We start from the raw sequence: 14,009 nt of genomic DNA, 5'->3' as shown, positions 1-14,009 counted from the left end.
TCTCAAAGCTCATTGGAGGAGGAAGTCTGAGGGAGGGGACCTTGGATCCTCTCCTCCAATGAGCTTTGAGAGGAATTGAGAACTTATCTACTGTAGTGATATCTTCACACATTCAAGAGAGAAATGGTAATGGCATTTTTTTTGTAGCCACTAACTCTGCCGTGGTTCGTTGGAGAAAAGCCGAAAATAAGGTCTGTGATAAACACAGGCTTAGGAGACCTAATCCGTTCTGATAATCATCAGCTAATGTCACTCCTTGAAGAATTACTAAATAAAAAGAGGTTTCATTAAGATCATGTTCACTACTATTATCCCAGGACAAAATATTTAACATCTCTTAAGCCTGAGTTCAAACTCAGACCAAATGTTCTTAATTTATCCTATAGGGATGGCTGAACAAATATGAACTGTAACTCAGTAAAATCTAAGTCAATTGAAATATTCATTAGGCCCTAATCTATAGATGTCACATGCCTGGGCAGGGGCGCAGTCCTAGGCCCACCCACTCAGAATGAGTTTTTCCCCACAAAAGGGCTTTATTGCAGAGGGGAAATACTCCTCAGCGCTCCCCTTCAGATGATCCCGCTGGATGTGGAGGTCCTGGGTTGGCGTGGTTACACGTGGTCTGCGAGTATGAGGCCGGTTGGACGTACTGCCAACTTCTCTAAAATGATGTTGGAGGTGCCTTATGTTAGAAAAATGAACATAAAATTATCTGGCAACAGTTCCGGTGGACATTCCTGCAGTCAATTGCACACACCCTCAAAACCTGAGACATCTGTGGTACAGATGTTGGTGATAAAATGACACGTTTTAGAATAGCCTTTTATTGTCCCTAGCACAAGGTGCACCTGTGTAATGATCGTGCTGTTTAATCAGCTTCTTGATATGCCACAACTGTCAGGTGGATGGATTATCTTGGAAAAGGAGAAATGCTCACTAACAGGGAGGTAAATGTGTGTGCACCACATTTTAAAGAAATACGCTTTTTGTGGTATGGAACATTTCTGGGATATTTTATTTCAGCTCATGAAACCAACAACTTTACATGTGTTTTTATATTTTTGTTCAGTATAATTTCCAGGTTTTAGGACAACAAACTGGTGAGCTCTTTGCAAGCCCAATCAATGATTACACTTTTAATTGTTACCATCTTTTCCACAGTGAGTCACTAGTGGTTAGGGGCGGCAGTGTAGCCTAGTGGTTAGAGCATTGGACTAGTAACGGAAAGTTTGCAAGTTCAAATCCCCGAGCTGACAAGGTACAAAATCTGTCGTTCTGCCCCTGAACAGGCAGTTAACCCACTGTTTCTAGGCCGTCATTGAAAATAAGAATTTGTTCTTAACTGACTTGCCTAGTAAAATAAAAAGTTTCCATCCAATTTGAGGAGTGGTGTTTCCACCAAACAGTCAGTTGCTGATAACGTGCTCTTTTGCACCGAATAAAAAAAATGTTTTTCACACATCACATTTTCAGCTCTACCGATTTATCACAAAAACTGTTCTGTTAAAAAACAAATGTGCTTACTTTGGTTGAGGTAGTGGTGTAAAGTACTACTTAGGTCATATTTTTTGTAGGAACCTGTACCTGTACTATATTTATTTTAGAAAACTATTTCTTCACTGAATAACTTTTTACTCCATACATTTTCAATGCTTAGCAGGACAGGAAATTGGTCAAATTAACACACTTCTCAAGAGAACAACCCTGGTCTTGCCTCCTGCCTCAGATCTGGCGGACTCACAAACGAAGTGCGTGTTCAATGGTATCTGAATATTGGAGTGTGCCCCTGGCTATCCAAGAAAACAGTGCCGCCTGGTTTGCCTAATATACTGTAAGGAATTTGATATGATTTATACTTTTAATTTTGCGGGAAAGGAACATCAAGATGACCATGCACTGAAGATCATAACTGATTTAATCTCTAATAATAAACTCATGGTTTCCAGAGTAATAGTGGGACTCCAATATTTCCACCACCATTTCTTGCCCAAATAATTTGACACAAAAAGAAAATTGCACCAAAGCTACTAGTTTCCATCACAGCCGTCGTGATATTTTTTTTAATACGGTATCACTTTACTCGCATAAAAACTGTGGATGGAGATGTGGTTACTGTTCATTTTTAACAGCATTGATGAAGACCACAATGAAGAACACTGCCAGCTTAAAGATCCACTGCAACCGTTCTCAATATCAAATCATTTCTGATTAACAATGAAGTACTTTAAATGTGATTATTTTCAATAAAAAATTTCAAAAAGAAACAAAAATACAGTGAGTTCCAAATGTATTGTGACAATGAATGAATTGTGTCTCTGTACTATCGCACTTTGTATTTGAAATTATAGAATGACTACAAAGTGCAAACTGTCAGCTTTAAATAGAGTATTTTCATCTGGGTGAACATTTAAAAGTTAAAATAACTTTTTTCACATGGTCACCTAAAATGGAGGGGACTAAAAGTATTGGGACAAACTCACTAATACAGTGCCTTCGGGAACTATTCAGACCACTTGACTTTTTCCAAATTTTGTTACATTACAAATTTATTCTGAAATGGATTTCTTTTTTTTTTAAATGAATCAAATCTACACACAATACCCCAATACTGACAATGCAAAAACAGGTTGAATTTTTGCTAATTTATATAAATAAAAAACAAAACATTTACAAAAAGTATTCAGACACTTTACTCAGTACTTGATTACAGCATTGAGTCTTGGGTATAACGCTACAAGCCTGGCACACCTGTATTTGGGGAATTTCTCCCATTTTTCTCTGCACATCCTCAAGCTCTGTTCGGTTGAATGGGGAGCGTTGCTGCACAGCAATTTTCAGGTCTCTCCAAAGATAGATTAGATCGGGTTCAAGTCTGGGCTCTGGTTGGGCCACTCACGGACATTCAGAGACGTGTCCCGAAGCCACTCCTGTGTTGTCTTGGCTGTGTGCTTAGGGTCGTTGTCCTGTTGGAAGGTGAACCTTCACCCCAGTCTGAGTTCCTGAGCAGGTCTCTCTGTAATTTGCCTCGATCTTGACTAGTCTCCCAGTCCCTGCTGCTGAAGAACATCCCCATAGCGTGATGCTGCCACCACCATGCTTCACTGTAAGGAAGGTTTCCTCCAGACGTGACACTTGGCATTCAGGCCAAAAAGTTCAATCTTGGTTACATCAGACCAGAGAATCTTGTTTCTCATGGTCAGAGTCTTTAGGTGCCTCTCCATAAAGGCCTGATTGGTAGAGTGCTGCAGAGATGGGAGACCCTTCCAGAATAACAACCATCTTCACAGAGGAACTCTAGAGCTCTTGTCAGAGGGTTCTTGGTCACCTCCCTGACCAAGGCCCTTCTCCCCCGATTGCTCAATTTGGCCGGGTTGCTCTAGGAAGAGTCTTGGTGGTTCCAAACTTCTTCCATTTAAGAATGGAGGCCACTGTGTTCTAGGGGACCTTCAATGCTACAGACACCTTCTGGTACCCTTCCCCAGATCTGTCTCTCAACACGATCCTGTCTCAGAGGTCTACAGACAATTCCTTAGACCTCATGGCTTGGTTTTTGCTCTGTCATGCACTGTCAACTGTGGGACCTTATATAGACAGGTGTGTGCCTTTCCAAATCATGTCCAATCAAATGAGTTTACCACAGGTGGACTTCAATCAAGTTGTAGAAACATCAAGGATGATCAATGTAAACAGGATGCACCTGAGCTCAATTTAGAGTCTCATAGCAAAGGGTCTGAATACTTATGTAAATAAGGTATTTCTGTTTATTTTTAATAAATTAAAAACCTGTTTTCGCTTTGTCATTATGGGGTATTGTGTGTCGATTGCTGAGGATTTTGTATTTATTTAATCCATTTTAGAATAAGGCTGTAAGGTAACAACGTGTGGGAAAAGTCAAGGGGTCTGAATGCGTTCTGAAAGCAGTGTGTGTGTAATAAAGTGGCCAGACTTAGTATCTGGTCCCATATTCCTAGCACATAATGACTACATCAAGCTTGTGACTCTACAAACTTGTTGGATGCATTGGTTATTTGTTTTGGTTGTTTCAGATTTTTTTCTCCCCCCAATAGAAATGAATGGTAAAATAACGTATTGTCATTTTTGAGTCACTTTTATTGTAAATAAGAATATAATTATGTTTCTAAACACTCCTACATTAATGTGGACGTTACCATGGTTACAGATAGTTCTGAATTAAATCGGGAATAATGATGAGTGAGAAAGTTAGACGCACAAAAAATATCATACCCCCAAGACATAGGCATAAATAGGTCGCATCCAGCCATCATGGTCGCATCCATATTAATGTAGAAGTGCTTAGAAACATATTCTATTTACAATAAAAGTGACAATACATTATTTACATTTAATTTCTATTGGGCACAACATCTGAAACAACCAAAACAAACAGCAAATGCATCCAACACACTGTTCTCTGATGTTGATGTCGATTGAAGCTCTTCCCACAGTCCGCGCAATGGTAAGGCTTTTCTCTAGTGTGTTTTACGCTGGTGGTTCTTTAGAGTAGAAGATGCGGTAAAACTCTTCCCACAGTCAGAGCAGCTATAGGATTTCTCCCCTGTATGTGTTCTCTGATGTTGTACCATACTCCCCTTTTGCCTGAAACATTTCCCACAGTCAGAGCAGCTATACGGTTTCTCCCCTGTATGTATTCTCTGGTGGTATAACAAACTCCCCTTTTGACTGAAAAATTTCCCACAGTCAGAGCAGCTATACGGTTTCTCTCCTGTATGTATTCTCTGGTGGTATACCAAACTCCCCTTATGACTGAAGTTCTTTCCACAGTCAGAACAGCTATGAGATTTCTCCCTTGTGTGTGTTCTCTGATGCTGTTTTAAGTTTGAATGTTGACTGAAACTCTTCCCACAGTCAGAGCAATGGTAAGAATTCTCTCCAGTGGACGTGAGCGGATTCCTTGTTGACAAAGAGGTCTTGCCACATTCAGTGCCATAGGTTTCCTCCTCTTCTTCTCCTTTGATTTTAACAGTTAGCTCCAGCGTCTGACTTTCATCCTCCATCTTGACTGACTCCATCTTTGGATCTGGCTTGCTTAGGTCACTATGGTTACAGTCAGGCCCCCCTTTCCCAGGCTGAGGACACTCCCACGTTTCCTCTTTCTTTTCTTCTTTCAGAAGTCCAGAATAGTCTAGACAGAATATAAACAATAAGCATCACTGAAGAAGTCAGATTGATTTCCTGTTCTGACACCTTATTTGTTAATGCTGAGCGATTAGCCAACATTTTTAAACAACTAATTGACCGACATCGGATCAATTAGTTTAATTCCATTTAGTTCTCTAGAGAGAAATCATACGAAGCTGTAGAGTTGTAGTTTTCAATAGGCAAATATTCAACCTAGTTCAGCTTAGAAAAGTGGTAATTAACTACTATGAAAAGAAGCAAGGTGCTCGACTGCACCTTTAAATAAACTTAGATCAGGTGCTGAATTCTCGTATATAATCCAAAAGATCAAAAATAGGACAGAAAACATTTGTGCAATAAAAATGTTATTCAGAGGGCTGTCCTATTTTTGTTCTTTGAATTAACTACAATGACCAGAATCCATTGTGCCAGTTCTTCCCAGCTCCACACACAGACCGCATGAGAGAGGAATGTACATGACACAGAGACGAGAGAGATTGATAGCTCGTGAGGTAGCTCTACCCGATTGATAGTTGTAGCAGACTTGAAAGTATGCCTTATCTACTTATTCTAGAACTACTAAAAGTGATTTAGTCAGCTATGCAGCATGGGCAGCTACTAGCTAGACTCAATGGAAAGAGACAGAGGACAACAGTCGGAGAGAGAGAGAGAGACAGAGGACAACAGTCGGAGAGAGAGAGAGAGACAGAGGACAACAGTCAGAGAGAGAGAGAGAGACAGAGGACAACAGTCGGAGAGAGAGAGAGAGAGACAGAGGAAAACAGTCGGAGAGAGAGAGAGAGAGACAGAGGACAACAGTCGGAGAGAGAGAGAGAGAGACAGAGGACAACAGTCAGAGAGAGAGAGAAAGAGGACAACAGTCAGAGAGAGAAAGAGGACAACAGTCGGAGAGAGAGAGACAGAGGACAACAGTCAGAGAGAGAGAGACAGAGGACAACAGTCAGAGAGAGAGAGACAGAGGACAACGTTAGACGGAGAGAGACAGAGGACAACGTTAGACGGAGAGAGAGACAGGACAACGTTAGATGGAGAGAGAGACAGAGGACAACGTTAGATGGTTGGCTGGCTGCTCCTGTCTGAGCAGAGATGACTTAATTAAATAATAATCAAAGAAAAGAAATATACACAACTGAAATATTTTACTGATGTAAAGTAATAAGTATTATTGATCCCAACAGGCCCAATACTGAATCTGATATGAATACTCACTTAGATACATAAAATTATCCACATCTTCTTCTTTAATATTCAGGTCCAGCGTCTGACTTTCATCCTTCAGCTTCGGATCTAGCGTGCTTTGGTCACTATGGTAACAGTCAGGACCATGCAGCACTGTAAAAAAGAAAAGAAAAGAAGAATAAGGTTAACTTAACAAGTGTTGTGTTTGAGGGGAAACTACCAAAGCAGGGCTCAAACTTGGGATGAGCGTGTGAAGTAATTTCACTAGTCGGATATTCTTTATTTTATTCCTCTGCACAACGGGAGAGACTGTGCTGCAGGAGGAGGAAGCTAATCCAGTGTGAGATAACAGGGGAGCGGACATGAGAGAGAGAGAGATGCAGTAGCCAAGCCAGATCATCACTGACAAGTTGGACTATCTAACTTACAGCAGACACAAATGTTGTTGTTTGTCAACGAGCACAACTGATGTTGGGACAATGTAACCACAGCAGTCTGGAAGATCCTCATTCCAAGGACTCGCTAGAAAGAGGATCACCAGTTCATCTGTCCCCGACTGAGATTGTGCTGAACAAGAGATGGCTAAAGGACATCACCAAATTCCAGAATTTTTGGTATGCAACAAGTCATCATGTTGGGTAATTTATCATTTCAATTCAAGGTATTACTTCATTACACACTCAATTCCCACTAACTCACATTGAAGCAAACAGTATATATGATAAACTCAGCAACAACAACAAAAAACATCCCTTTTTCAGGACCCTGTCTTTCATAATAATTTGTAAAAATCCAAATAACTTCAGATCTTCATTGTAAAGGGTTTAAACACTGTGTCCCATGCTTGGTCAATGAACCATAAACAATTAATGAACATGCACCTGTGGAATGGTCGCAAAGACACTAACAGCTTACAGACGGTAGGCAATTAAGGTCAGTTATGAAAACTTAGGACACTGAAGAGGACTTTCTACTGACTCTGAAAAACACCAAATGAAAGATGCCCAGGGTCCCTGCTCATCTGTGTGAACGTGCCTTAGGTATGCTGCAAGGAGGCATGAGGACTGCAGATGTGGCCAGGGCAATAGCGCCTAAGACAGCGCTACAGGGAGACAGCATGGACTGCTGATCACCCTCGCCGTGGCAGACCACGTTTAACAAGACCTGCACAGGATCGGTACATCCGAACAGCACACCTGTGGGACAGTTATAGGATGGCAGCAACAACTGCCTGAGTTACACCAGGAATGCACAATCCCTCCATCAGTGCTCAGACTGTCCGCAATAGGCTGAGAGAGGCTGAACTGAAGGCTTGTAGGTCTGTTGTAAGGCAGGTCCTCACCAGATATCACCGGCAACAACGTCGCCAATGGGCACAAACCCACCATCGCTGGACCAGACAGGACTGGCAAAAGTACTCTTCACTGACGAGTCAAGGTTTTGTCTCACCAGGGGTGATGGTCGGATTCGCGTTTATCATCGAAAGAATGAACATTACACCGAGGCCTGTACTCTAGAACGGGATCAATTTGGTGATGGAGGTGCTGTCATGGTCTAGGGCAGCGTGCCACAGAATTATTTGACTGAGCTTGTCGTCATTGCGGGCAATCAACGCTATGCATTACAGGGAAGACATCCTCCTCTCTCATGTGGTACCCTTCCCGCAGGCTCATTCTGACATGACCCTCCAGCATAACAATGCCACCAGCCATACTCCTCGTTCTGTGCGCGATTTTCTGCAAGACAGGAATGTCAGTGTTCTGCCATGGCCAGCATTGAGCCCGGATCTCAATCCCACTGAGCACGTCTGGGACCTGTTGGATTGGAGGGTGAGGGCTTAAGCCCAGAAATGTCTGGGAACTTGCAGGTGCCTTGGTGGAAGAGTATGGTAACATCTCACAGCAAGAACTGGCAAATCTGGTGCAGTCCATGAGGAGGAGATGCACTGCAGTACTTAATGCAGCTGGTGGCCACACCAGATACTGACTGTTACTTTTGATTTTGACCTCCCCCCTCCCTGTCCCATTCTGGTTAGTCACATGTCTGTGGAACTTGTTCAGTTTGTCTCAGTTGTTGAATCTTATGTTCATACAAATATTTACACATGTTAAGTTTGCTGAAAATAAACACAGTTGACAGTGAAAGGATGGTTCTTTTTTTACTGAGTTTATACAGTTGAAGTCGGAAGTTTACAAATACATTTAGACTCAGTTTTTCACAGTTCCTGATATTGTAATCCGGGTAAAAATGCCCTGTCTTAGGTCAGTTAGGATCACCACTATTTTAAGAATGTGAAATATAAGAGTGTGAAATGTAATAATAGTAGAGAGAATTATTTAATTCACATTTATTTATTTCCACATTCCCAGTGGGTCGGAAGTTTACATATACTAATTGAGTGTTTGGTAGCATTGCCTTTAAATTGTTTAACTTGAAAAATAACTGACATTTTGGTTAATAGCTCAGCACTAACGCCTTACAATGTCAAAGCCTAAGTGTTAACATAACTGTGTACCTTCAGAACAGTCAGGAAGGACATGGATCTCTGTGTCTGGACTTGCCATGGCAACAGCACTGCCATCAGACTGTGCTTTACTGCATCTCGTCCTTCTTGAGTTTCTAGGGGACAACAGTAGAGCTCAAGTGAGAATTAGCAACTGAATGAAAATGCATTTAAAATGAAAACACAAAATGTAATGAATACAAACATACCTTGTCTGTTTGCCTTGGGGAAATATTGATGGAACAAAATCGGGGCTGTCGTAGTCCATAGAAGGTTCTCCTGGTTGGAAAGAAAGATGGTGATTAGTGAATGGACTGGCTAGCAAACCTATCTGACTTACTAGAAGGTTATTTTATCTTGGCTTGCTAAATTATGTCAAAATCATCCTTAAGTATCTAGAATTGATTGTGTAGGTCAATGTAGTTCATTATAGAAGATTTGGACATGAAGCAAAAAACAAACAAAAAAGAGAATATCGGTGCCATTGACCTGCTAAGAAGTTCACATTTGGAAACAGTGACATGGTAAACAAAACCAAAACATTTAATTGCTTGTCCTTTGCAGGGTATGGAAACCAATATGTAATTTTTGTGAACTATTCCTTCAAAGCTAGAATCCTTAGTTGAATGATATATACCCACTGATTCTTTTTTTACATTTTATTTTACTCCTTTTTTTCTCCCCAATTTCACAGTATCCAATTATCACTGCAACTCCCGTACGGATTCGGGAGAGGTGAAGGTCGAGAGCAATGCATCCTCCGAAACACAACCAAGCCGCACTGCTTCTTGACACAATGCACATCCAACACGGAAGCCAGCCGCACCAATGTGTCAGAGGAAACACTGTACACTTGGCGACCTGGTCAGCGTGCACTGCACCCGGCCCGCCACAAGAGTTGCTGGCGTGCGACGAGACAAGTATATCCTTGCCGGCCAAACCCTCCCTAACCCGGGCGGCGCTGGGCCAATTGTGCATCGCCCCATGGACCTCCCGGTTCCGGACGGCTGCGACAGAGCCTGGACTCTCTGGCGGCACAGCTAGCACTGCAATGAGGTGCCTTAGACCACTGAGTCTCTGGCGGCACAGCTAGCACGGCAATGCAGTGCCTTAAGACCACTGAGTCTCTGGCGGCACAGCTAGCACGGCAATGCAGTGCCTTAGACCACTGGGTCTCTGGCGGCACAGCTAGCACGGCAATGCAGTGCCTTATACCACTGAGTCTCTGGCGGCACAGCAATGCAGTGCCTTAGACCACTGAGTCTCTGGCGGCACAGCTAGCACGGCAATGCAGTGCCTTAGACCACTGGGTCTCTGGCGGCACAGCTAGCACGGCAATGCAGTGCCTTATACCACTGAGTCTCTGGCGGCACAGCAATGCAGTGCCTTAGACCACTGAGTCTCTGGCGGCACAGCTAGCACGGCAATGCAGTGCCTTAGACCACTGGGTCTCTGGCGGCACAGCTAGCACGGCAATGCAGTGCCTTATACCACTGAGTCTCTGGCGGCACAGCAATGCAGTGCCTTAGACCACTGAGTCTCTGGCGGCACAGCTAGCACGGCAATGCAGTGCCTTAGACCACTGGGTCTCTGGCGGCACAGCTAGCACGGCAATGCAGTGCCTTAGACCACTGCGCCACCCGGGAGGCCACCCACTGATTCTCGAAGAATATAGCAGTAACTTATAAATGCCTCATGAGCTTAGTTCAACTGTCGTACCACATCAGAACCCAAAATATAGGCTTGTTTTACTCCAACGTTTGTAAACAACGTAAATGTAAAACACTTTATAGCCTCAGTTTGGGGAAGTCACCTTCCCAGTCAGTCTATTGTGTGTATTGGACATTGCAATGTACAGCCTTACCTATGGATCTTGGGTCCATGAAAAGGGGTATCAGCCTGTCCCTCTGGTGGTGTGGGGTGGATGGGGTTTATCCTGCCTGGTTGGCCCCGTCAGGGGGTATTGTCAGATGGGGCTACAGTGCCCCCCGTCCCCCCGTCCCACCTGGTCGTGCAGCTGAATCAGCTTCTGCCTAGGACTATGGAACCCTGACCTGTTCAATTCATTTATTTTATTTAACCTATATTGAAGTAAGTGTGTCCATGATTGAGTCTGAATGAAAAGATGGAGAATGAACTACAGTTCATTCGGAAAGTATTCTATTTGTGTCTCCCCTTAGACCTGTTGATATGGACAACGCTGATGTTATAGATCTGTCATTGTCAGCAGAGTAGGCTACCCTGTTATTTGTCATATTAAGAAAAGATTCAGCTGATGTCTCCAGTCATACAAAGTGTAGTGGAATTGTATGAAATGTGTTTTCCCGTGCAATGAAAGAAGAAACATGTCTGATATGGCCTATAGCGCAGGCCTCTACTCTACACGCCACTCAGCCACGCATTGAACTGTCTTTTTTGTGAACAGTGATTCAGTTGCATTATAAACCTAAATCATGACTAGCCAATCGACTCATCACATTCTGAATAGTGGACTGTCTTACATAAGTGTTGATACAAGGAATGCTTTATGGGTTGGTTCAATTTCTCAAGTGTCCGGTATATCGCAATATGTTCCATTCACACAATAGACCCGAATTGTAAGTTGATTTCCCACAGTTAAAATGGCACTCCATTCTCCTTTTCACCTCATGTAGCACCTGATTATTAACTAAGGCATCTCTCATTAAGTGGTCCAGGTAAGTCATAACATGGCACAAGTGGGGGGGGGGGGGGGGGGGGACTTTCCTCTTTTGTTCTCTATTGACATCACAACTTCCCATCAAACCAGCTCCTTGAATGCCCAACTAGACAGTATCAGAGGAAAGCCCCCCAAAAATTGTCAAAGACCTCAGTCACCCAAGTCATAGAATATTCTCTCTGCTTCCGCATGGCAAGCGGTACCAGAGTGCCAAGTCTAGGTCCAGCAGGCTCCTTAACAGCTTCTACCCCCAAGCCATAAGACTGCTGAACAATTAATCAAACGGCCACTCTGACTATTTACATTGACACCCCCTCACTTTACCCTTACCTACATGTACAAACTACCTGGACTAACCTGTACCCCTGCATTGACTCGGTACCGGTACCCCCTGTATATAGCCTCACTACTAACCTGTACCCCTGCATTGACTCGGTACCGGTACCTCCTGTATATAGCCTCACTACTAACCTGTACCCCTACATTGACTCTGTACTGGTACCACCTGTATATAGCCTCACTACTAACCTGTACCCCTACATTGACTCGGTACCAGTACCACCTGTATATAGCCTCACTACTAACCTGTACCCCTGCATTGACTCGGTACCGGTACCACCTGTATATAGCCTCACTACTAACCTGTACCCCTGCATTGACTCGGTACCGGTACCCCCTGTATATAGCCTCACTACTAACCTGTACCCCTGCATTGACTCGGTACCGGTAGCCTCTGTATATAGCCTCACTACTAACCTGTACCCCTGCATTGACTCGGTACCGGTACCCCCTGTTTATAGCATTAATTTACCCTTCAGTGTGTGTACTTCACTGTATTTAGAATTGGGATATTGCTTTTCAACAGGAAAAGCTGGAGGTACTGAAGTCCCACGATAAGAAGCTACTACGCTAATATTTGTGTATACTCTTCAAGAATTGTAATCTGTGGGTGTCACTGTGTAGGCTGATACCTATGGATCTTGGGTCCATGAAATGGGGTAAGGTTGTAACTTTTGCCCACAATGCAATTATGAAGTCTAATACGTTTCTAATACGTTGTCAAATTAACTAATTATTGTCTGTTGATTAAAAAAAAGAAGAAAAAAAAGGTTTTAACATTCCAACCATGTGGGTCTATCTCGTCCAATTGGAGTGATGATTCCTACATTTTTATCAGTTTGCGTAAATGTCAACAGGGTAACTTTATTTTAAAGGCGAACAGCCGATTCCACTATTGTTGCTCACGCTGTTCACGACACACGTGAACTTCAGTGGTTCAGTACATTTCTCCAGCCCCATACCCTAACTTTTTAGCTAAACAAAGGCGGGTATTGCGCTGTTATTTGTATTGATTCCGTCATTTTCTTTCACTAGCAAACGTATTAGAATTTGCTAACCAGCCCAAGCATACTTACCAGAGATGAAATGAGCTCCACACAAGCTATAATCACCCCTCAGACCATCAGGGCCCCAATCCACCCGTTTTATGGCTTGCAGCCACAACCGTCTTCTATTCTTTTGGAAAGGATGAGATCCTCTTGGTATAGTGAAGAATCTCCATCCTTGACCAGCTCGATTAGCACAATTCAGCGCACAGCAGTTTCTCATTGTTGTTGCTAACTACAGTATCTAAGAAGTACCAAAATATGTGTTATGGTATGTACTTTGTTCGGTCGAGCTCGAGGCTTCGTGATGGGACTCGTGATACCGGAGCGCCGATACTCCGATGAAGTTTTCAAAGCACTAGTTACTGATTCGACCACTGGTATAAATTCAAGAATTGGACACTGCGTCCAAGATGTCCGACCGTTGTTTTCAAGGTAATCAGATGAAGAGGCGAAGCGCGAGGATTTACTCCGCCCAAAATGTGTCCACGTGAGTTATACCCTTTTTTTGTATGGAGGTGAACGAGAGTTTTTGTCGAATTACGTGAGGCTTATTTGATTGACGAGAAGGGTCGTAATGTTTAGGCTTTTTTTACATGCACTCAGTGGCCAGGCCAGTTTATTTAGTACATCAACCTGTTCACGAAAATTGATCACTCCAACAGACGGCGAGTCTACTTCTTCTATGGTATATCGGCGTTTGCACCATTTAGTGTACACCTGCCCTCTTCTGTGTGGGATGGAAACAGGTAAAACGGAACAAACTAACAAAAACTACCTACAAAAATAATACATAAACTAAATCAAACAAATGCTCTGTTAAAAACAAAACAGATCTGACCCCTACACAGTACCAAAAACCTTTCTGCCTCAGCCACAATAATATCCAGTTTCTTTGACTTTGAGACTTGAGTTTAGAACTGGCAATGAACACCACAAAATCCTCCTTTTTAACACACATGGTATATCTTATGACTGGCAGCTAACATTTGCCACAGGCAAGACATCCATCCAATACTATCTTTACTAGCGTCACGTGTTTCCTCAACACTTTGAATCA

The 14,009-nt window shown here is 42.9% G+C and overlaps 1 protein-coding gene across 1 annotated transcript; it reads right to left on the bottom strand.

Annotated features, from left to right (window-relative positions):
• Nucleotides 1-1,001: 1,001 nt before the first annotated feature.
• On the bottom strand, nt 1,002-13,378 carry LOC135544064 (zinc finger protein 391-like). Its single transcript, XM_064971431.1, has 5 exons — nt 12,980-13,378; nt 9,076-9,145; nt 8,879-8,982; nt 6,394-6,516; nt 1,002-5,167 (listed from the first exon to the last, which is right to left on the bottom strand). Exons 1-5 carry the CDS (start codon nt 13,170-13,172, stop codon nt 4,494-4,496), a joined length of 1,164 nt encoding a protein of 387 aa, XP_064827503.1. The 5' UTR covers nt 13,173-13,378; the 3' UTR covers nt 1,002-4,493.
• Between the last annotated feature and the right edge of the window lie 631 nt (nt 13,379-14,009).

The sequence above is a fragment of the Oncorhynchus masou genome, chromosome 8 (assembly GCF_036934945.1).
Source record: "Oncorhynchus masou masou isolate Uvic2021 chromosome 8, UVic_Omas_1.1, whole genome shotgun sequence".
Classification (NCBI taxonomy): Eukaryota; Metazoa; Chordata; class Actinopteri; order Salmoniformes; family Salmonidae; genus Oncorhynchus; species Oncorhynchus masou.
The sequence above is the reverse complement of the archived record's forward strand: the minus strand, read 5'-3'. Positions and strand labels throughout refer to the sequence as shown.